At 39.9% G+C, this 25,553-nt stretch overlaps 1 protein-coding gene across 2 annotated transcripts; it reads right to left on the reverse strand.

Annotated features, from left to right (window-relative positions):
* Nucleotides 1–2,030: 2,030 nt before the first annotated feature.
* LIN7C (lin-7 homolog C, crumbs cell polarity complex component) lies at nt 2,031–24,078 on the reverse strand. 2 transcript variants are annotated; one of them, XM_081313411.1, is made up of 5 exons: nt 24,025–24,078; nt 17,444–17,562; nt 13,020–13,091; nt 10,660–10,857; nt 2,031–5,673 (listed from the first exon to the last, which is right to left on the reverse strand). In XM_081313411.1, the coding sequence occupies exons 1-5, from the start codon at nt 24,059–24,061 to the stop codon at nt 5,518–5,520; spliced, it is 582 nt and encodes a 193-aa protein (XP_081169537.1). In that variant the 5' UTR covers nt 24,062–24,078; the 3' UTR covers nt 2,031–5,517. The 2 variants fall into 2 exon arrangements, with proteins under 2 accessions (XP_081169537.1, XP_081169536.1); XM_081313410.1 differs by having other exon boundaries at nt 10,648–10,857.
* Between the last annotated feature and the right edge of the window lie 1,475 nt (nt 24,079–25,553).

Here is a 25,553-nt window from a genome sequence, read left to right on the forward strand (position 1 = left end):
TTCAAGTACCACATTAAGAATAAGGGGGGGACAGAGACCCAGATTTGTTTTAGTGATTTTTTCAGAAGCTATTCAACCACTTTCAGCTCTATTAACCATTGGCTGCATGTTTTATTCATGACTTAGGGCAGGAAACAAAATAAGTGATTTATTACAGGCCTCAGACTTGCAGTCTCCATATCCAAGGTGAAAGTGTACTATGATTAGATAAGTAAAAGCACCTGCTTGTTTCTTAAATAGTTCTTTGTTGTAGAAACCAACACAGCTTTTGTACATAATTGTTCTCTTTTCTCAGAAAATCACCATACCCCCTTTTTCATATAATTTTTTAAAAAATAATAGGAGCTAAAATTACTCACCTGCTAATAGGAGGTAACATTGCTCACTTAGAATTGCTAAAGAAAGGTGAGGTGGCAGGCTTGTTTGAAATAAAGGTTTGAGGATACATACATAGTCCTCAATCTATGACAACTGAGCCCAAAATTTCTGTTGCTAAGTGAGACAGTTGATGTGAGTTTTGTCCCATTTTATTACTTTTCTTGCCACAGTTGCTAAGTGAATCACTGCAGTTAAGTTAGTAACATGGTTATTAAATGAATCTAACTTCCGTACTGCTTTGTCAGGTCACAAAAGGTGATCACATGATCCTGAGACTCTACAACTGCCATAAATGAGCCAGTTGCCAAGCCTACAACTTTTGATCACATGATCATGGCGATGTTGCAAAGGTTGTGTAAAAAATGGTCAAGTCACTTTTTTCAGTGCTGTTGTCACCTTGAAGTCACTAAATGAAAGGTTTTAAGCGGAGGACTATCTGTATGCATATGAAGCATACCTTTGTTTCAAACAAGTCTGCTACCTCAGCTTTCTATGATAGCAGCAGGTGAGCAACTCTAGCTCCCATTATTTTTAAAAAAGTCCATGCAGTCTGGAGCAGGGGTCTTCAAACTTGGCCCTTTTATGACTTGTGGACTTCAACTCCCAGAATTCCTCAGCCAGGCACGCTGGCTGAGGAATTCTGGCAGTAGAAGTCCACAAGTCATAAAAGAGCCAAGTTTGAAAACCCTGGTCTGGAGTAATGGAATGTAGAGGAAGCTGAATTCAATTATATCACCAGCAGAGAAGTTGAAAATTCTGGACAGAGACTCCCAGAGAAAAGGCAAGCAATATTTAACTCAGTAATCATGCTCTAATTGAAGCAGTTTCTCAAGTTCTTAAAACACCTATAATTAACCAGATGGGCCCCTTTGCCTCATAAGTGGCAATCTGTATGGCCCCTTACAAATTACATGAAAGGGGAAAACGCTTATAGATGCAGGTCCCCTTAACTCATTTCTGTCCTAAGCTATGCATAGTTGAGGGAGGCAGGAAATCGTTAATGCAAAGGTTGTACTAATCCAAAACATGGCTTGCTTTTAGTTTGCCAATATCCAGCCAGTTGCCAAACAAGCAAACAAACCACAGCTTGGCATACATGAACCCTGCCAGCACAACACTGAGGAAACAGCATTTGTAGGTCATTGTTAATTTACCGGTATGTAATTCCATTTTTTTCACAATTCCATTCATCATCCTTCATAGGTTCCCTCAAACTGATGCTGTTAAAAAGACTTAAGACACTCAAACCTTGTGCCATGCTTTCAATACATCAGAAATAAAACATAAAAGGTTGGGTATTTTGTCACTCTGAAGTGCAATAAGCATGAAATTAAAATGGCTATATTAATCCCATTATCAGTACAGGGATGCTGTATTAAGTCTGAAGAAAGCAGCTGTAGTTTGACACCTGTAGCTTTCTTCTAAGCTGCTCAGGTATCTATAATCAAGCTCAGAAGAATGATATACTTACAACTATACGAAGATTTTGAACCCAAGCTTATGTAAATGTAATCCGTGTTTTATGATAGAGCAGAGTTACAACTGTACATTTGATAACTGTAATACATATAATATTTATAGTATTTTATACCCATAGCAGATGTGTGGCGGGAAGAATATTTTTTATTTCTGATAAATTCATATAACAAATATGAAATTTCAAATTTTTATTTCCAAGTTCCTAAAAAACAGGGCTGTGGAACAGCAATAAATACATAATGGCTATACAGAGTGTTTAGTTTTTGCTGGTTAAATTATTGCGTGTGCACATACGTCAATACAGTGTAGTCAATGCATGTGTTCAGTGACATTAATTTCTTGATTCTTGACTGCATAAATTTAATCTGAATTTAAAAATGACAGTTCAGTCTTGCCACAGGATCCCACTTATGAAATATGGATTACAGCAATTAAGATAGATTTGGGTGAATCTTTCAGTTTCAGTTTAACTTTAAAGAACATGATTTTGTCCTGCCCTGCCGTACTCCTGCTCCTGGCTATTAATAATTCATAAAACGAGATTTTTGTCATTGTCTATTCTTTTCTACAGTCATGATTTAATCTCACAGTTTTTTTAGGACAAGCCCACAAAACCCCCAAAGAAAAAAAAAGAACACTGACTTAAGAACTAATTTTCAGAATACAATCTCATGTTCGTTGAATGCTACTTCCAAGTAAGTTTGTGTAATATTATATTATAAAACTTTATAGCAGTCCTGGCTACTCCAAATTATTTATTTATAGTAGTAAAGCATACTGCTGTGTTCAACACATGAATACATTTTATAATAGCCTTTATCTCATTCTATCCTTCTCTTGAATATAGTAAATTCCAACATAAATCTAGCTGTATAAAATTAAATAATTTCCTGATTGGCCCAACTATTTCGCTTGGTCTTACTCAATACTGTTTCATAAAAATATACAATTACACCTCGTGGTTCTACAGACTGTTTCCTGCTGCCAGCTGCAATTCAATGCTCTCTTACTAAATTGAAAAATCATATTTCACATAGTTGATGGATTTCAGTAAGCTATAGTCCATTATTCCAAACACATAATTGCTAAATGCCAAGAAAGCATTTACAATTACTTGTACCAGCCTCTACAAATTTTTTATAAGGTCACCTTATTAAACAAGATTATGCTGACATAGAAAGAAAAGACTATTCCTATGACCTTTTATATTTTACCGATGTTCTAGTCATTCAGAAGACGTTATCAGACAATTATTCCCTTGAATTATAACATCCAGCAGACACTCAGGGAAATGTTACATAAATATCAAGGTTTCTTAAGGTGCAAACTTAAAATCTTTTAGGTGGGAAGATTAACAATTTTATCTCAGTCAAGGAATAAAGCGAAAGAGAGATGACAAAATGGTGAAGGAAAGAACAAAGATCACATTGGTACCTCATAATCGAAACTTTAAAGGTAGGGGTTATGAGGAAAACAGAACAATACTTTCTGCCTCCCTCATGCTTAAAACAGTAATATGGTGTCTTCATGATTTATTTAAAAATGCCAAAAGGCAATGGAGAAAAATAAAATAGAAAATCAGTTAGATCCAATTTACTGTATCCAATGGCCTTCATTTTCCAGGGAGCAGAGTCAATGGCCAAACTCAATGTGTCAATTTTGTGAGAATGTTAAGGCTCTTTGATAACTGCCATTTTAAAGTAGAGATGCAGAACCAAATATCTAAACCACTGGATTTACACCCCATCTGACACAGTATGGGCAGTGATTGGAACTGGTAAGAACTGCAGCTTAAGAATGATCAAAGACAAATGAGGTTTCCACTCATTTGAAAGTCCCACAGGTAACCTAGGGGTCCAACCGCATACTGTAACTCTAGCTGCTAAAGACACTTTGCCATGCTAGGCCAGGGGTGTCAAACTGCTGGCCCACGAGCCAGATGCATCATGCCGAAACTATGCCCATCCCATTGCCGGCAATGGAAAAAAAGCCGCGATACATCATGACACCTGATGTTGTGTTTGACACCCCTGTGCTAGGCAGTGCATGCTTTAAGTCAGAGACAGCTTTAAGAGTTTTAGCCCCTTGCTGTTTTGAAACAGCATTGCTAGTTATGACAGGAAGAGATAGGACAGCTTAGACTAGTCCCAGCCACCATTTTCTTCATATTACGTCAGTAGTCATTAATAGCTTTCTTGTACACTAGTGGTACTAGGCTTGTTTTAAGACAGACCACAGAAAAATGTTTCTACTAAAGGATGTGAAAGCAGAAGTTACCTAGAGGAAAAAAAACCCGTTAGATCAGTATTATTTAGTCTAGAATCACGCCAACAGATTTACACAATCTTTAAGTATTATCTTTTCCTACATAGGAGTATCTTTCCAATGTTAACACTTTTCTTTAAAAAAAATCATAATATTTCTTAGGTTTTTTTAGCTGCACTCTGGAAACAGCAAAGAGCATAATGACTGAACTTTGTATGTTGTAGAAAACATTAGAAAGTAATTCAGAATCATTCCTAAAGTGGATCTTTAACATTGTTTTCAGTGAAAAACTACCCTGATAGAATCGAGAAAATTCAGCATTCCTTCCCATACTGACCATCTTGATAATTATGGAAAGTTTACAAACAGGATATCAATACAGTATCATTTTCCTGATCGTGCTCCCTAGCCAAAGATCATGTTCTCTAGCACTTAGGGGTAAGGTACATCCAACAATGATGATAATAGTTATTATAATTATCAGAAGCACAAACTGTTTTGTCCTCCAAGAATAGCACTGGTAAACTATATTTAGATAACTGAATTACAAGAGAAAACTTAATTTTTCGGCACTGCATGTAAATATAACCCTCCTCAACAGAAGTACAAAACTCTGCAATTTTGGTAAATCTTTAGAGATCAATACAAAGGTATAAATTATTGGAATGCTTACTGCTAGATTTTAGGATGTTAAGCACTGAAGTTTTAAATAAGAGAACACCTGTTGCAAAATATTCATAAAACAAGATCAGGTGTCAAAATTGTCATTAACAATATAAAATTATGATCAAGAACATGCATAAAAACTGTTCATCAAAAATACAAATTGTACTTAACCATACAATTATGACTTTTTGCATGAAGATGACACATTTTCGTGCCAAGACCTGTATTATCTTTTACTCAAAATAAAGATTTTATCTTTTAAATAAAGCCAAATTAAAAAAATACTAGAAAAACAATGATACAAATGCTGAAATTAGCTTATTAAAGTATGCTTAATTAATTTACAAATTTGTTTTTATAAGTACAGGTTTGAATTTTAAAGAAGTATTTGTAAAATCACAGAGTTATAAATGTTTATGTAAACTTTTCTTCTGAAAACATTAGAATATTCAAGGGATTTGTAAAAGACAAACATATTAATAAAATGAACATATTTAACTAAAAAATGTTTCCACGAATAGAACAAATATATTTTTCCTTGAATTATGTGCACAGAGTTGCATCCAACTGAGTCTGTTAGATAATATCCAGCTGAAGAAGAAGCAAAAACCTTGCCCCTTTTCCAAATATGAATTCTGTAACACCCTATAAAGTAGATGTGGAGAAGAGCCAGAAATAAAATCTACTGTAGGCTGTCAGTATTCCTATTATACTGTATGTAATTCAGTATTAATTCTGTTGCCTGCGTTTTGCTGATCTCATTTTTTCAAATCGTGATTCCATCTCTTCCAGGACTTTGGGTGTATAGCGTACAACCAACTTAACTTTTCCTTGAGCTGCTTTTAGCAATTCTACAGCTTTTTCATGGTGCTCCCCTTCAACACTCTGAAAAAAATTACATATATATGTTATATATTCCATTAGTATGTATTCAACAAGCATTCTATGATTCAAGACCATTATTTATAAGATTTATGTTTCCTTTATCATACATTGTCTACCTCAAACTATTCCAAATTAAAACAGTTTCTCAAACCCTGAGTCCTGATGTTATTAAGTAGCCCACACAATGTTTTTTAATCATCATCGCAGCCCATGTGATTGCATTCATTTCCTTAGAAGCACACCGTTACTATTTCCTTTAAAAGACAGGGATGTGCCTATGTTTCTTCCCAAGGAGTCATTTTCAAATTCTATTTAAGTACCCATATTGTAATTGAAAATGAAAGTTATAAATTGTAATTATGAAACAATTAACATTAATATTCTCATTCTTAACTACTGATGTATCGCAGAAAAAGAAACAACTCAAAACTTAGTGTTAATTTACAAGTGTAATCAGAAAAGTAAATTTTATAAAAATTCAAACTAAAATATATGTGAAGCAAAATTTTTATACGTAGAAAAGCTGAATTTTGGATTTAGAAACATAGATAATATAGGAGAGATAATCATCTTTCATAAATAAGCTTTCTACAGTTGCATACAAAAGTTTAAGAAAATAATAATATAGCAGGTATAGAAGTTTGAAAACCCAGTTGTTTCACTTATACTTTAAAAAAAACAAGAGAAAAAATGTTAATATCTAATAATTGGTTGATTAATTTAATTTAATTTAATTAATTTAATTTAATAACATTTATATACCGCCCTTCTCCCTGAGGACTCAGGGCGGTTCACAGGGCAGAATAAAATGGCGAATACAAACATTAAAATAAGATTAAACAAATTGCCCTAGTTAAAAACAATATAAATACAACACTAAAAACCCCCAGAAAAGTTAAAAAACGAAAAATAAAATAACCCCAACACTCCCCCTCAGGCTAGGCCGGCTTGTACAAACAGAAATGTCTTGAGATCGCGACGAAAGGAGCGAAGATCGGGCGCCATCCGGAGCTCAACCGGTAGCTGATTCCACAGCTCCGGAGCGCCCACAGAGAAGGATCTCCCCCTGGGGGCCACCAATCGGCATTCTCTGATCGGTGGCACCCTGAGGAGGCCCTCTCTGTGGGAACGCACAGGGCGCAGGGAGCTTGATGCCGGCAGCAGATGTTCCCTGAGGTACTCCGGCCCCATGCCATGGAGTGCTTTAAATACCGTTACCAGTACCTTGAATCTCACCCGGAAGACAACTGGCAACCAATGCAGCTCACGGAGCAGAGGCGTAACGTGGGAGTATCGGGAGGCTCCCAACACCACTCTCGCGGCTGCATTCTGTACCAGTTGGAGCTTCCGAGTAGTCCTCAAGGGCAGCCCCATGTAGAGAGCGTTGCAGTAGTCCAGACGAGAGGACACGAGCGCATGAGTGACCGTGCATAAATCGTCCCGGCTAAGATAGGGCCGCAACTGACGCACCAGGCGAACCTGTGCGAAGGCCCCCCTAGTCACGGCTCCTATATGGTCTTCCAAAGTGAGCCGTGAATCTAGGAGGACCCCCAAGTTGCGAGCCCTATCTACGGGGGGTAATAGTTCACCCCCCATAACTAGAGGTGGAATGTCCGAATAAACCCGGGACGAAGGTATGCAAAGCCACTCAGTCTTGTCGGGGTTGAGTTGGAGTCTGTTCCTCCCCATCCAGACCCGAACCGCCTCCAGGCAACGGGACATCACGTTGAGGGCATCACTGGGGTGGTTTGGGGTCGAAAAGAAAAGTTGGGTATCATCAGCGTACTGATGATACCCAACTCCAAAGCCACGAATGATCTCACCCAGCGGCTTCATGTAGATGTTGAACAGGAGAGGCGAGAGGACCGACCCCTGAGGAACTCCACAAATGAGAGACCTCGCGGTCGACCTCTGCCCCCCTGCCAACACCGACTGCGAACGTCCCAAGAGATAGGAGGAGAACCACTGTAAAACTGTGCCTCCCACTCCCAATCCCCTGAGACGCCGCAGCAAGATACCATGGTCGATGGTATCGAAAGCCGCCGAGAGGTCTAATAGGACTAGGACAGAGGAATGCCCCCTGTCCCGAGCCCTCCAGAGATCATTCACCAGCGCGACCAATGCCGTCTCCGTGCTGTACCCGGGCCTGAAACCCGATTGGTACGGGTCTAGATAATCCGCTTCATCCAGGACCAAAGGGAGCTGATGCGCCACCACACTCTCAACAACCTTCGCAAGAAAGCGAAGGTTGGAGACAGGACGAAAGTTGTTCAATACAGCCGGGTCCAGGACAGGCTTCTTGAGGAGAGGCCTCACCACCGCCTCCTTCAAGACGGCGGGGAAGATACCCTCACTCAAAGAGGCCGATATAACTGCCTGGAACCAGCTGCGTGTCCTCTCCCGGGCTGCATAAACCAGCCAGGAAGGGCACGGGTCCAGTAAACATGTGGTGGCGCTCAGCCTCCCCATGATCCTGTCCACTTCCTCCGGAGTTACAGAATCAAACTCCTCCCAGATGGTATCGACAAGACCACCCGTGTCCTGATCGTCAGACTCTGCCCAGTCAGAGTCCAAACCGGTCCGAATCCGAGCGATTTTGTCCGACAGATGTTGGTTAAACTCCTCGGCACGTCCCTGCAAGGGATCCTCCCTCACCTCCTGATTTAGGAGGGAGCGAGTCACCCTAAACAGGGCGGCCGGGCGATTATCTGCGGACGCAATAAGGGTGGCGAAGTGGTTAGACCTCGCCTCCCTAATTGCAGCGAGATAAGACCTAATATAGGCTCTTAGTCGCAATCGGTCGGGTTCAGATCGGGTGGACCTCCAACCGCTCTCTAGGCCCCGTCTCCGACGCTTCATCTCCCGGAGCTCCGCAGAAAACCATGGAGCCCGACGGGATCTGCACCGGGTCAGGGGCCGCAAGGGTACAACTCGGTCAAGGGCCTCAGTGGCCGTCCTTTCCCAGGCCTCCACTAGGGTCTCGGCCGAGCTGTGAGTGAGGGAGGCAGGTGGGGACCCCAGCGCCGCCTGGAACCTTTGGGGATCCAGCCTTTGGGGATTCAGCCTTTGCCTGTAATAACCAGGTAACAATTCGACAGGTAAACAAATATACTTTTAACCTTTTAGAGTGGGATTCTCCTGTCTTCTTTCAAGACCACACATGCTTCTAAGCATCCTTTTTGGATAATTGAAAATAGAGATCATTCTTGCCAATCATCAAACACAGAAGGAGTTCTATTCTGCTTTGGAGAATGTGTGGCAGCCAGTGACATAGATATTTTCTTCTACTGGTTAGAAAATATTGTGCCAATAAAAGAATAGATTTATTTACATAACAACCCAATCTTGCTGACCTTTCACTAGGCATTAGAAACTTGACTTTTTCATCAAGTTTAAGACCCTGATAGTTTTTGGTTATACCAGTTGTGAGGCATTGCATTATTATTGGTTGCTATTTATGTTATTTATGTTTTTAATTGCAGATGTTATTTTTTAAATTTTGTTTTGTTAGCAGCCTACAGTCATGTATATGAGATGAGCAGCTATATAAATTTGTTTAGGTAAATATATTTAAGTAAATTTAAGTAAATATATTCTACAGTAGCATCTCCTCACAGTAAGTGGAACTTTTCAATTTTAGCAAGACAATAATGTAAAAAAATATCTCCAAATCAGATATGAAGTTGATATTCTGAGTCCTGCAAGAAAGGGTGAAAAAGAAAATCCAAAAGCAAATATAGAAAGATTCTCATTTGCTGGCTACTTTAAATATTTGAAAGTTACTAGTTTTGCAAAAGAAAGGTTACAAAGTATTGATTAAAAGGGTATCCAGAGTTCTGCACCTGCCATATTCACACATTCCTTATTTTGAATCTCTATACCCTTGCATATAAATTACTACGTATACGTCCACTTCTAAATCACGTCATGCTTGTACTATGCAGAAGGTTGTCAACTTTTGTTCTTTGAAAACTTAAAATTTGACCAGCGATGGCTAACTTTTGATGCACTATGTACAATAGAAACTAATTAAATGCAAGATGATTCTTTACAATCCTAAAGATGGTTAATCTACTTCCCCACAATATTTCATAACTTCACTGCTTCATCAGTATAGAAGCAGTTTGTCTGTTAAAAGTCAAATTACAAATGGAACCAAAACAGAAAAGGCAGTAGGGATTGTAAGCATCTGGAAAAACATTCTAATCAACTGAGTATCAATATGAAGGTCTGGTTTGATTAGCTAAAATGGATCAATTGATACATAGATAACAATAATGTAGATCAGCAGTCTGATTTAATTGTGAACAGCTAAACCTTTTTAATTAGGGATAGTAAAATCAGTTTTTTCACTGATTTAGGTTTCTTTTTTATGTAATAAAAATTAAAGACCTATATATAAGCATAGTATTGAAATATTACTACATATATGTTATATCAATATTCTGACATTTTGATATATAGCATCAATAAATGAATTGGGAAATATAAAAGCATATGGATAACTTGCAATTAGCACACTTGTTTAGCTTGTACATAAATCTAGAAGATAATCAAATTTGTAATTAAAAACTGAACTTTTAAAGCATGCCTGACTCAATTTTATCTAAAAGGACATTCTGGGAGGTAAATTAGATTAAAAGAAAACACCAGATCTTAATGATAAAACCCAATATAGCTAGGATAAAGAAGCCAAACATTTCAGCTCCTTCATTTTAAGGATAATGGTGGATTTCTTAAACCATAGTTATTTTTTAAAGTACATACTCAATGTCTTATTTTTAAGTTTAAATGTTACTTCATGAAATGTCCATTTTGAACTAGCAAATTTATAAAATTTCTCAAATACAGTTATATTTCCCCCTGAGCATTTCAATTGCAAACTACAACCACCGTCAAATAGTTCATATCCTCTTAATGCCCTCAAGCGGTCACACTTAGCTACTACAAGCGGAAATTGAATTCCATCCCTACCACTCCGTTTACAGAAAGAAGTTGGTCTCCACGCTTCAATCCCCCGTGTCTATCAGCAATACCACCTGGGATAATTCGGGATATATAGATTGGAGAATTTTGCTCCTTGCCACCCATGATGTTGAATCCAAGCCCTTCGTCTGTTTTGGGAAGTTCGACGACTCTGGGATGTGAATGACCTTCACTGGCAGCAAAAGCAGCAACAGTAGCCTATAAAATACAGAAACCTCCAGTTTATCCTCCAGTTCATTGGATGTATTCATTCTAGCATCAGTTTCAATGTTTCTTGAAACTGAAATTGGTCAAAATGCATGAATATGCTCAAGCCTAAGGACTGCATTCTGAGGAAAGTACAAATCAGTTAAACATATTCACACAAACTGTCAAATAATTCATTTACTATATTTTGTTAAAAAGCATGCAGTGAAGGTGTCTCATAACCCCACCTCCTCCCCGTATGCATCTTGCTCCCTTCCTTGCCATCTTAAATTTTACAGTCAATTTTAATGTTAATATTACTTTAATTTATTTTATTTTTAATTTTTATTTATTTTATTTATATACCGCCCTTCTCCTGAAGGACTCAGAACGGTGAACAGGGCAGATATATAAAAAATACAAAAATACAAAAGTTAAAAGAAAATTAAACATATGCCCAACTAAAAACAGTAAATACATATATTAAAAATAACAATAAAAACCCAACCCATCCCCCATCAGGCCAGGCCGGCTTGTTCAAATAAGAGTGTCTTCAGATCGCGACGGAAGGAGCGAAAGTCGGGCGCCATCTGGAGCTCAACCGGCAATCGATTCCATAGCTCCGGGGCACCCACAGAGAAGGACCTCCCCCTGGGGGCCACCAATTGACATTCTCTGATCGGTGGCACCCTGAGGAGGCCCTCTCTGTGGCAGCGCACAGGGCGGAGGGAAGTTGATGCCGGCAGCAGGTGCTCCCTAAGGTACCCCGGTGTTTAATGTTTTAAACACTGTTTTCATGTTTTATCTTGGGGTTCTTTTTGCCTGTAAGCCACCTAAAGTCACCTCTAGGCAAGATGGGTGGTATATAAGTTTAATACTAAGCAATAAATGCATGAATGAGAACACTTGGTCTACTTGCACTTTTTGAAGTGCTATAGTTTATCACACAAGCACATTCTTTGTAACAAGTACAATGGGATATATTTTAACTTATTTTGGAACAAAGTACAATAAGAAACGGGCACAATTGGATTAACAACCAATGTTCCACACCCAGACAGTATCTTTCATTCTACTCTGCCCTTCAAGATACAAAGATCAGATTTCTGTTACAGGTAGTCGTCACTTACTGACTGTTCACTGACCACTTTGAAGTTACAAAGTGCTGAAAAAAATAATTTTATGACTAATACCTGCATTCATAACCTTCCCAGTATCCCTCAATCATGTAATTAGTATTAAAGCCAGTACATGATGTCCTGCAACTGACCTATTGTGTTTTTTTCCCCTTGCAGAAAAAGAAATTGGAGAGGAAGGGATTACAAGACAGTAAGCAGGTACACAATGGGGAACACATATGTAAAGCAATGTGCTGGTGCCAACAGCTGAAAGCATACTGTAACAGCCCAATATATTCCCCATTGTATTCCTAGGGTTTTTTTCTCTTCCCTCGTAGAGCGGAGAGATTGGAGATGAACTGATTACAAGAGTAAAGAAACACACAATATGGACTACCCAAGGCTGTTTGTGTAGCACACGCATGCAGCTACCAGCCCCAACATATTGCTTTCAATATGTAATCCCCACTATATGCCTATATACTTTCTTGTAACCTCTTCCTCCCCAATGAATGCCAATACAAATGTTAATTCCCTTCCTGTATATTATCCCAGCACCAGGGTGAGCATTCAAAAGGATGGAGGAACGGTTAGGAGGAAAACAAAAGCCAAAGGTACGAAACTGATTAGTCTTTGAGGTTTGGAGCCAGAAAGCAGTTATAGATATGTGATTTCCCACTTAGCGACCACTTTGCTTAGCAATGGCCTTGCAGATCTCAATTGTGGTCATTAAATGAGGACTACCTGGATTCAAAACTATCCTACTATATATGTCTGTGTGATACACACAAAAAGTACCAATCCAGCAGGAATGTGAATCGGAAAGCATCAGACATGTAGCACCCTTATGTAAATGGATTAATAAATATTAACTACTACAGTTCATTATTTGGGGAAAATTAAAAAAGGACAGTTCAATAGTAACAGCACTCATATACTGAAACTATTATTCAATGGGATATATTCATAGTTTAATAACTTAATTAGGACTTGCTAGAAATAGTCCACTCTTAAGTACTTTTTTTCATTTGTTGGCACAATTAGTAGGTCTCTTACCTTTGCTGTAGCATTAGCTCTCACTTCTGGGCTACTGCTGATGTCTACAGTCTCATACACATGTTCATATACCTTTAGAAAATTAAATAAATAAAATAAAAATAAATAAAAATATCAATATCTGTTTTAACTAGGTAGGGATCATTAAGAATATATGCAGGCTATGAAATTATATTATTTTAAAAATCCAAATGAATCCATTAGGTGTTGTAGCTCTTTGCTTCTAACAGATATACATCCTGCTCATAACGTTTTAATTGGGGAATTTGTATTTTGCCATCTAATGCAGGTAATCCTTGAGATACGACAGGTCACTTAACGATCAATCAAAATCTAGATCCCACCAAAACTACATATGATCTTGTTTTAAAATTACAATGGCCGCAGCACCCCTGTGATCATGGTTACGGCTGACCATGGGGATGCTGCAATTCCCCCTCTGTCCCCCTCCCCAGCCTGATGGAACCCTGCAAACCCCTTGGGCTTGCTCCCCATGGCTCCTGGAAGCAGCCACCCTTTTCAATGCTCCCAACAGTTCCTTGTGGAAATGGCTGCTTTCAGAGCTTTCTGCCCTGATCAGCTGGATATCAGGAGACCGCAAACTTCTTCTGACTCGTTAGACTTTGGGAAGCCAGCTGCCTGAATGCAAGGGCAACAGCTTCAAGCCCTCCAATCTTTATCCCATTTAAAAGCTCATTTGCTAAATTTACTGCATGCCTGGAAAGATGGTGAAAAAATCTGAAAGCTACTTACCTTCATTCCAGGTTGAAGAGTAGAAGAAAGGAAGCAAGCAAGTGGAAAAAAATCTTTCTGCAGCTTGTGTGGAGGAGCTGAAGAAAAAGTTCAGCCCCAAAGCAAAAGTGTCAAAAGTACAAACGTGTAGCAAATGGCCATGGCAGAAACTGGGTCCTAAAGGGAACCAGACAGACAGCAAAAAGCTTTCCAAAGCTTGGAAAGCTTTGGAAAGCTTTTTGCTCTCTCTCTTCCTTAAATAAAATAAATTTAGCAAATGAGATTTTCTAAAAAGGATGGTGACTGGATGGAAGAGGTGGAGATTTTAATTTGCAACTAATTGTGTTTTTTTTGGGGGGAGCAGGAAATCAACAAGTCCTTTTATTGAAGAAATGTAAGTTTTGGGGGGAGGGAATGGGATAAGCAAAGGAAAGGTTTTAGAGTTGGTTCTGGAGTTGCTGGCTTCCCAAAGGCTAGTAAAACCCAGGAGAGTTTTGTAGTCTCCCAATGGGCAGCTGATTGTGGCAGAGGCCCAGCACACAAACTGGCCATGCACAGAGGCTAGAAGGGGCGTTGTCTTACCTGAACGCCTTTTCTCAGCATGATGATGGAGAATCCACGAATGGGTTAAGTCTGTCTTCCTGCCCAATTAGACTAAGTCAGTCAAACTTGCAACGCCTCTCCTGGGCCAGGACACCTCCCAGTCATGACCAAGGCGAAGCAAATGACGATAGTCTGACGTGTTGGCTCCCATACCTGACACAGGACCTGACGAACACTAAGGGGTGGGTGTGGATTCTCCATCATCATCCTGAGAAAAGGTGTTCAGGTAAGACAACGCCCCTTCTCCAGCATGATAGATGGAGAATCCACAAATGGGACATACCAAAGCTGCCCTGTCCCTATGGGAGGGAATCGGTCTGAGCCTTGTGTCCCACTACCTGTTGCAGCACTCTGTGGCCAAATGAGGCGTCTGCGGAGGCAAACCTATCCAGTTTATAATGCCTCACAAAAGGGGAAGGCGAGGACCATGTCGCCGCCCTACAAATGTCCTCAAATGTCCTTCGCCCAAGCCACAGAAGTTGCAGCACTAAGAGTGGAGTGAGCAGTGATACGCCTGGGAACTGACAGGGAATGAGATAGGCACGCCCCTGCAATACAAGCCCTGATCCACCTGCCTATAGTGGAGGCAGAAACCTTCCACCCCATAGTAGAGGGTTGAAAGGAAACAAAGAGGGCTTCTGACTTGCAAAAAGATGCTGTCCGCTTAATATAGTGGCACAAAGCCCTGCGGACATCCAGATTGTGCCATTGCTGTTCCAAGGCAAGAGATGGAGGGCCTGCAAGACCTGTGACAAATTCCAAGAGGGATACCAGTGAACCACTGGAGGTGTGGTGTTGGTTGCTTCTTTGAGAAATGAGCATACCATAGGATGTTGAGCCAATGCCTCTGAACTGCCCCAAGTAAATACGGTGGAGAGAGCTGCTACTTGTCAGCGGATGGTATTGGGCGCAAAGCCCTGTTAAGCCCCTCCAATAAATAGTCCAAGATCCTCGGGATAGTAATAGCTGAAAAATCTAACTGGTTCTTATCACACCAACTACAGAAACTCTTCCAAGTGGAGTCACAGATCCTGTTTGTTGTAGGCCATCTGGAGGCCTGAATCATTGTAATTACCTCCAATGAATAAGACTCATGTGTCAGGAGCCGCCGTTCAAGTGCCAGACGGTCAACTGGAGCCACTGGGGTTCTAGATGATACAGAGCTCCCTGGCTGAGTGGAACACGATCTGGAGGAATCCTCCACGGGGGAGAGATTGACAGACTCACAAGGTCGGAAAACCATGGCCGTCTTGGCCAGTGTGGTGCAACAAGTATCACCTCTGCCCGCTCTTGCAGTAACTTGCAGATGACTGCCGGGATCAGAGGGAGAGGCGGAAAGGCATACTGCAAGCCCCCGGGCCAAGGGCTGCGGAGGGCATCCGTCCTCACTGCCCCCAAAGAGGGGAACCGGGAGGAAAACATCGGGAGCTGGGAATTTGTCAGAGAAGCGAACAGATCCAGTACTGGCCGACCTAACCTCTCCAATATCTCCTCGAAGAGACCAGGATAAAGGTGCCATTCGGAGTGAGCCACTGTCGACCTGCTGAGAAAGTCCACCTGCTGAGTTGCGTCCCCCGAGATGTGCTCGGCCCTGAGTAATGAGAGGTTGGTCTCTGCCCAAGAGCTCAACAATTGGGCCTCGGGCATAAGGGACCTGGAACGGGTACCCCACATGGGCTTTTGCCGCTACGTTGTCCGTGAGGACCAGGACATGTTGTCTCGCCACCCTGTTGCGGAAGTGGCATAGGGCCAGATGTATGGCTCTAAGCTCCAACCAATTTATGTTGTGCTTCAGGTTGGACTGGGACCACCGGCCCTGAGCCAACTGAGACCCTAGATGCGCCCCCCAGCCAAACAGGCTGGCGTCTGTAGTCAGGGTGATCTGAACAGGCTCCTGGAACAAAGAGCCCCTGGCTACTGCTGGCAAGGTCCACCACTAGAGGGAGTTTAGGGTCTGAGACGGAACCCTTACCCTTTGATTGGAGGAGCTGGTGTCCAAAAACCAAAACCATTGCAGGTCCTTGGAATGTAGTCTGGCCCATGGGGCTATGCCCATGCAGGAAACCAACTTCCCTAACAGTTGGGAAAGAAAAGCCAGGGTGACTACATGCTCCCTCTGGACCTGAAGGATCAGGGCTCTGATGCTGTCCTGACGGTCCTGAGATAAACAGACCCTGCACAGTTTGGTGTCTATGACCATGCCCAAATGAAGAAGGCGGGTTGAGGGAACTGTCTGGCTCTTTTGAAAGTTCACCGAGAACCCGTGGTCCTCGAGAGTCTTGATAGACAAAGCCAGGTCCGACTGAGCTGCCTGGACCGATAGGGACTGGATGAGAATGTCGTCAAGATAGCACTGGATGTATACGGGGACGGACCTCAAATGTGCAGTCAGTGCCACCAAGAGTAAACACCCTTGGGGCTACTAAAGGCCAAACGGTAAGGCTCTGTACTGGTAATGGTGAGTCTTGTAGCAAAACCTGAGGAAACTCCGGTGGGCGGGAAGGATGGGAATGTGAAGGTATGCTTCCGTGAAGTCGATGGACGTCAGGAAGTCTCCCCTCCTGATGCTGGCCAAGATGGACTGTAGTGTTTGCATCTTGAACTTCTTGTAGGCGAGATGAGCGAAGAATCCACAAAGGGGGAAAAAATATACGACCTGCTTAATAACTCAGAAGAGATGACTCAGCAAGATTCTGGGAGCCAAAATTACCACGTCTATTCTGGGCACGGACTAAGTCATGACTGGGAGGTGTCCTGGCCCAGGAGAGGCGTGGCAAGTTTGGCTGACTTAGTCTAATTGGGCAGGAAGACAGAGTTAACCCATGCGTGGATTCTCCATCTATCATGCTGGAGAATGCAGCACTCGTCCCTAATCTAGCTGAGCTCTTTCCCCCACTGGCCAGTTTTTTAGCTTGCAATGCTTTATGGACCCAGCTGGATGAAAGGCTCCCAGGGCCTCCCCCACCCACAAAGTACCCCATGACTCACACGTTGCAAGCAATTGTCACCACTTGCAAATGTAATGGGCAGGTTCCATTAGGATCACAGGTCAAGGACTACCAGTATATGCATTTCAAAAATAAACTTACCTCCCTTACTGCATTACAAAATTCACTTTGAAGGACCCTTTGTAAAGCCTGCAATTTTTGAGGGGGTACCTCACCACTCCTTTGCAACTTTTCCAGCAACTCAATAGCTCGGCAAATATCTGGAGGAAGATATAACAAAACGATGTGAGCTACTGAATTTTACACAAGTAACATTTTTAATGTCTTGACGTGGCTGCCCAAAATATGCTATTCAGTAACAAACCATTTCAATTATATTCAGATCTTCCCTTTACAAAGCAGCTTCTGTATTTCCCATTTTCAAATTAATGAGTTTTAAACAATCTATTCTCAAAACAGCAAAAGAAGAATGAGGTAAGCTATTGGAAATTTTTCACAGCTGACCTTTCAGCCATTCAAACTTTATTTCGTTGTTTTTTATATATATAGGGTTATGAAGGAAAAGATTCCACTTCATTCCAAATATAAATTTTATCCTAGCTGTGCCCAATAGTCACAAATTTAAATAATGTGGCTTGGTGGCTTATGTTCCATTTGGAGAAAAATCCCAAATAATGCAGAAAAATGTGTGCAAAATGTCTTCCTAATACAAATTGGAAAGAGAATTTGTTCTAAATAAATATACCATGTTTTAAAAAGTGTGAATGATCTCTGATAAACAAAACATAGATACAATTAATGTACATCTTACTGAAGCATGGGGAGAACAAAAATGTAATTTTTACATGGATTAAGATAATTCCTATAAAAGAGCTATCCTAAAATCAGAAGCCTCTGGTAAAGATAGTACTCGCTATATTTGCTGCAACATAATTAACAAAATTAAAAAGGAACATTGATGGTAAAATACATTTTATCTGACAGAATTTTATCATTGTCAAACACCACCTAAACCCTTGATTCTATTCATTATGACAGGCTTTGTTTTAGAGCAGGAATGGGTAAGTAATATCCTGACTTTGGTTGCTAAACCATTTTTGCAATTCCTAAAGGCCCTTGGGATCAATTATTTTATTTAAAACAGAGTAACCACTAAAATTAATGACCACACTGGCCCCTAAAATTTTTATAGGCTGAGGTAATGGAGTTCAGCAACATTGGATTAGTAATCTTTCTACCATCTCCTTATTCTAATTATAGTAAATAACTTGTAAATGTACTTGCTCAAAAATATTTTCCCTTCTTCAGTAAACAAATAATGCACAATTTCAGTTTATGATCCAAACCAGAATGATCATCATCATCATCATTTTAGCCATTGTCTATTCACCGTAGGATGAAGGCCTCTTCTGCATGTTTCCAGTCTTGAGCTTTCTTTTGCCAATTGGGTCAGTAATACTTGCTACTGTCATCAATCCATCCTGTTTTAGGGTCTGTTTTGTGGACGTTTTTTATCAAGTGGGATCCATTCTATGATCTTGGTCCACCTGCCATCAGTTCTTCTTGCTATGTGATCAGCCCATTTCCTTTTACTCTCTTGATGATATCGTGTATTTGTTCTCTAATCCATGTGCAGGTCTTTCTTTCTTGTCTTGCAATGCCAAACATGTATCTTTCCATGGCTCTTTGCATTACTCATAGCTTTTGTATCAATTGTGAGGTTAGTGTCCATGTTTCATCAGCATGTGTTATAATACATAGCATATGTTATAATACATAACACATACTGATCAAAAACTTTTCTCTTCAGGCATAGTGGGAGGTTGTTCTTGAAAATTACAGTTACTGTAGCTTGCCAAATACCTGCCAACCACATTTAACAAACCATTCAATTTTTTGTATCAATTTCCATTGAGATCCATTGGCCAAGGTATATGTAGTGTTCTACTACATCTAGTTCTTACACACACACACACACACACACACACACACAGACAGACACACATCTTTGGTGAATTTATTAAACACCACCTGGCTCTTTTTCAGGTTTATTGTTAAGCCAAATGGTTCTCCTTTGGGCAGCTTCTGAAAAAAACCAGGATAGCGGCTCTAAATGCATGTTACTTAATTCACTTTTAAGTTAATACCTTAAAGAATTATAGGTAGTCCTCAACAGTTCATTTAGTCACTGTTACGACACTGAAAAAAGTGACTTATGACCGTGCAGCATCCATATGGTCATGTGATCAAACTTTGGAGGCCTGGCAACTGGTTCATATTTATGACGGTTGCAGTATCCCAGGATCATGTACCTTTTGCGACCTTCTGACAAGCAAAGTTTCAATAGGGAAGCCAGATTCACTTAACAACTTAACAAGAAAGGTTGTAAAAATGGGGCAAAACTCACTCAACAAATGTTTCATTTAGCAACATAAATTTTGGGCTCAACTGTGGTTGTACGTCAAGGATTACCTATACTATAATATATGCCAGGGTTTATCATGTTTCACATTTCAAAATCTTTAGGTCTTTAGCAAAAACTGAAGTGGCAAAAGAATTTTAATATAATAGGGCTCTCTGTTTCCTGGCATAAAATGTTTTGCAAACAACTGCCAGAAGTTTAATTACTGGGTATGGAAATCATTAACTTTGCTAACCATCAAAACAGCTGAGCAAAACCAATATTTTCCACATCAGTCTTTGAAGATTAGAAATCAAAACATAGAGGGTTCACATGACACAGGGCAGGCCCAACAGCTGAGTCCAAGCATCATATTCTTGTGAATGTTGTTTAATTTGTCCTGAGTGACTGAAAAGCAAATGATAAAATACTGTCCAGAATAAATAGAATTACAATACGCCACTATAAGACTTCTATAATCTCAAAAGCTGTGACAGTCCTAGTTCTCTAAATGTACTGACAGCTACTGATAAACATTTCGTAAGATATAATCAGAGTAACCAAGCTTCTTAACCACTTGCAAATGCTTTTCTATTAAAATTATGACTTAAAAACTGGCACACTTAAAGACTTCTGAGAATGGTATAACTTTATACCATATAACATTAAGAACATGGTTATTTATAGATTTATAGATTTCTTTGAATTTTGCACAAATAGAAAGTTAAGGAAATGTGAAAGTTTTTATTTAGATAGTCAATCTTTAGTGACAGATTGTGATTATATTATATTGGGAAGTTTACGTTTCCCTTTTTTTTGGTACCTTTTCACAAAATTCTTCAAACTGTTTACAAGCCTTTTTAAATCAGATAGAGGAAAGTTATCCAGGTCACTCTCTTAGTTTATTATTTTATATCCTTTTAATTATTAAGACATCAGCCAGCTTCTTTTGTATATCCACTTTAACATCTATTTCCATGTTAGCTTGTCATTTTTAAATCCACTTTCAAATTAGTCTCGATCTTAAAATAATAGAAAATACTTGTAGCTCGAATTTTAGATTTTGGCTGTTGTTTGTTCTCCAAGCTTGTTTCAATATAATTTCTGAATGTTTTGTTACCAAACTAGGTAACATCATCAGCAAGGTTTTCTTGTCTTATTCTCCTTAGCTTAGTCTTGATCTTGTCGAGTAAAATCTGTTCCTCTTCCATAACCTCTTTTAAACACAATCCATCTATAAAATTATTAAAATTATCTTTTGGGTCCATTGTTCAAAAATGTGCATCAGTATGTCTAATGTTAAAATATTTTGCTTCATTCTGTATTTGAAAGTTGAGTTTAAGTGTTCTTTTTCTTTAATTGTAATTTTTTAAATTCTTTCTAGTTGCCTAGATAGAAAGTGTCCAATTTTTAAAGTCTTTATCTTATTTTTTATAAAAGAATTCAAAACAACAGCTTCTCTGGAGATTCTCAAAAGAAATGAAGAAGTTTCTTGGATGAGAAGTGAAACATTTTCAAAGGAAAAAAACACCAAGAAAGTCCAGTTGCCTTTTAGAAACAGCACCTTTGGGTCAAAACAGCAGCATTTTTCCATGGGAAAGTTTCTTTATAATTAAGTCCAAAATCTTATTTCAAGTCCATCTGGATCCTTGGTCCATTTAAAATTTCCTAATTTAAACTTGTATTTGAAACTTATTTTGCTAAGGATTGAAACTCTCGTAGCACTGTAAAACTTGTTGATCCAAAGGTTCCTAATAGGTGCAAAGTAGTTAACAAGCAATTGTAGAAAATGATTAAAAGTTTCTTTATAATTAAGTCCAAAATCTTATTTCAAGTCCATCTGGAACCTTGGTCCATTTAAAATTTCCTAATTTAAACTTGTATTTGAAACTTATTTTGCTAAGGATTGAAACTCTCGTAGCACTGTAAAACTTGTTGATCCAAAGGTTCCTAATAGGTGCAAAGTAGTTAACAAGCAATTGTAGAAAATGATTAAAAAGTATGCAAACCCAGTGTCTTTTCAAAGATGCTGTGATCTGAGCAACATGGTTATTCCCTTGCCTTCCAGAGCTCTAAAGCTGCCAGGAGACCACTATCTTGCAGTCTCTTTGCGAGGAGCCCTTGTGAGTAATCTCAAGTTCTTTCCTCATCTACCTGCCAGTCTATCTGCCGATCCTTCATTCCACCATGGATGTCAGTTCCGCTGTTTGCAGAGTCATTTTCTGCCCGTGATTTGTTGGGAATTCTAATCCTCTAGGACAGAGGTCCCCAACTTTTTGGGCACCGAGGACCGGTTCCATGGAGAGAGGTTTTTCCTGTGTGGTTTTGTGTGCTGCCTGCACCTCCCGGATGGGCTTTGCTTGTTTGTGCAGACTGGTTGCTGGCATGCTGTGGCCCGGTACTGGTCCACGGACTAGGGGTTGGGGACCCCTGCTCTAGGAAGATAGATGTTGTAATCATAAAGCTTGCAAAAGAGGCAGGACAGAAAACAGTAAGACCTTCATATCAGTTTCAATTTAAGATGCCTCATTATTTATTTGTGATATTTTGAAATATTTTGGAACGAAAAGGTATGTTCAGTGATAAGTTTAGAATAAGATTTTGATCCAATTAGTCTTGAACATCTGACTTTTATTTTGCCATGAGGTTAAAAGGTGGAAGAGTATTTATTTTTAGTTTCTTAGAGAAAAGTCAGAAGTGTACCAACAATGAAAAAGTTGTATTAGGATATGCTATCTAAATTGTGAATTTGGACAAGCTTCCTAATTCAAAGCTTTTCTAAAGAAATCTGAAAGGAAAATAATCTAATATTGTTCTTTAATCCTTACTTGGCAGTTCACTTAATGTTTGCTTTTACTGGATAGAAAGATGCAAAGCAAAGTCTAATAATGCCCCGGGCATTGGGGCCAGGATGTTAAATCATTGGTGCTCCTATATTTGAATGTATACATGGGAACCAACTTTTTTTTACAGAGGCCTTGATCTAAATTGTTTTCTTAGTTTTTAATAAATTTGACATTTTATATAAGGGTCATTTTATATGGTTTGCCACCCAGAATTTCACTGGTGAGCCATGTACATTGGATAAATGTTAACTGAAGTAAAATTAAATGTTCTAGTTCAACTTGGATGCATGTTACTTCAGAAATGACTGGAGATATTTCATTTTTGGTTTCCAACTCTTTTCCTCCTTGAAAGAAATAATTTAAAAAAAATCTTTTATCTTCTAGCAACACACACCAGATAAATGTTTAGAAATTATGTTACAATACACTATTTACAACAAATGCATTACCTTTAAATTTTACATATAGTAGTTATAAACACATTGTTTGGGATTAAGAACACATTTTATTCAATCTAAGATACGTTTAAAATATAGAAGGAAATAGGATCTTCATTTGACTATCCAAATATATGCATATGAATCTGGCTAGCTACAAAATGAGTAGCCTGCATGTTAACAATTTTTTTTCTTGAAGAGTTAATTGTGCTTTTTATTAATCAAAAAGTGCCTCCAAACCATATTTTCTAATTGCTTTACCTTACTAGAACATAATGGTTTCTAGAACATAATATATTCATCTAGCTGACAAACCATCTACCAAAAGAACTTCAACGTTATATGGATTAAACTCATTTTACTGCTGCGATTTGAATATTTTTGATTTTTCAGCCTAACCTACAAGCTGGTTTTTCTTGTAGGCTCCCCTTCAATATATGGGCCAGACCAAACCAAACTCTGCTTATGTTCTGAATTGAAACAAGGTTGGCCAAGGGCTTAAGCCATAGCATGTCAAATCTGACACTTTTAATATTGTGTGTGTGTGTGTGCTGCAACGTTGTGTGAACCCATCTCCTTTGATTCAAGCTCATTAGAGTCTACAAACATCCCAAAGGAGTTACTGTAAGGCCATAACTAAAGTTAATCGCGTTATATACCAAACGGCCTTAGGTAAAACGAGGCAGCTCACCTATCTGAAGGTAAGAGGCTCCTCTTTTGCAACACAAGCTTTCATCGAGAGTGCCAACCTCACGACCCCTTCGGCTATCGTTGGATTACAACTCCCACTCTACGCGGGTGAGACAGCTGATGCGGGCTATATAATTCCTATCAGCATCTGGAAAGCCATCCCTCCTCCTTCACGCTCAGGATCTCAAGTGCCTGCCAAGCACGGTGGAGCTCAGGAGTCCCCTCCCCGCCATGGTTTTTTTTTTAGACACGCACACCAACACACACAGCCTTTGAGTCGCTTCTTCAAATACCCCACCCGTCCGGTCCACTCCCGGAACCACTCATCGCGGTGCCTCTTTTTCTCACCTCGCTCCAGCCGCACCGGCTCCCCCAAGGCCGCCATCTTCCCCTCCACCTCCTCTGCCGCCCTCAGCTGCTCGTGCGGAAGTGACGTCGACGGGAGGCGTTGCGGTTTAAATGACGCGGGGACCGGCAAGGTAAATGGAACCGTCGGACGCTCGAGCCGTTGGCTGCCTTCTCTTCCCCTTGTTGTCTGCGGGGCTCGGATGCGAGTTTCGCTGCGTTCCTCGTGACGGCCCCTCTTTCAAGAAAAGCGTGGCTAACTTTGGCGCCAACTGCTGCGCTCTCTTTGCCCGGGAAAGTGGGGTCGTTGTATTAGTGGTCCCGGCATCACCGCGAGAGATTTCTTGCAGCTTGAAGGAAGGGGGGGGGGAAACCTTAAGAGCCCCCAAAGCCTTGGTGGAGCAGTGGGCTAATGCCTCCTTAAGTAACACAAGCTGCCTGCAATTAGTGCAGGTTCGTGTCCCACCAGGCTCAAGGTTGACTCAGCCTTCCATCCTTCCGAGGTAGGTAAAATGAGGACCCAGATTGTTGGGGGCAATTAAGCTGACTTTGTAATAATGCCGCTTGGGGGTGTGTGTGAAAGCCCTAATAAGCAGGCATATACATAGAATGAAGGCTACTGCTAAGCTTGTAAGCCGCCCTGAGTCTTCGGAGAAGAATTAAAATAAAATAAAATAAATAAATTAAAATAAAATAAAATAAATAAATAAAATAAAGTTCGGTGTTTAAGCAAAACATTTCTTAAGTGAGTTTTGTCCTGTATTACGATCTTTCTTGTCACGGTTGTTAAGTGAAGCACTGCAGTAGTTAAGTTAGTAACCTAGTTGTTAAGTGAAACTGACTTCCCCATTGACCTTGCTTGTCAAAGGGTTATAAAAGGTGATTCCCGGGACTCTGGTGAGTTAATAATAATAATAATTTTATTTGTATACCACCCTTCTCCCGAAGGACTCAGGGCGGTGGACAGGGCAAACATATAAAAGTACAAGATTACAAAAATTAAAAAAGAATTAAACAAGATGCCCAAGTTACAACAATAGATTAAAATACATTTAAAACAACAATAAAATCCAAACCCATCCCCCATCAGGCCAGGCCGGCTTGTTCGAACAAATAAGTCTTCAGATCGCGTCGGAAGGAGCGAAGGTGGGGCGCCATCCGGAGCTCAAGTTGTCAAATGTCTGAATATTGATCACGTCACTGTGGGGATGCCGCAGTGGTCATAAGTGTGAAAAACTGTCATAAGTCACTTTTTTTCAGTGCCGTTGTAATTTTGAAACGGTCAGTAAATGAACTGTTGTAGGTTAACAACTACCTGTATCAAACTAGTATGCTGCCCAACAAGCCCAAGGCGAAGGATCAGCCATGCAGGTGAACTGTTTGATGAATTAGTTAAATCATTATTTTAGCCATTGTCTATGAAGGCCTCTTCCGTGTGTTTCCAACCAATCGGTCTTGAGCTTTTGTTTGCCAATTGTGACCACAATACTTGTAGATGTCGTTGATCCATTTTGTTTTAGGTCTTGAATGGA

Source organism: Vipera berus (genome assembly GCF_964194415.1).
Source record: "Vipera berus genome assembly, chromosome: 1".
Taxonomy (NCBI): Eukaryota; Metazoa; Chordata; class Lepidosauria; order Squamata; family Viperidae; genus Vipera; species Vipera berus.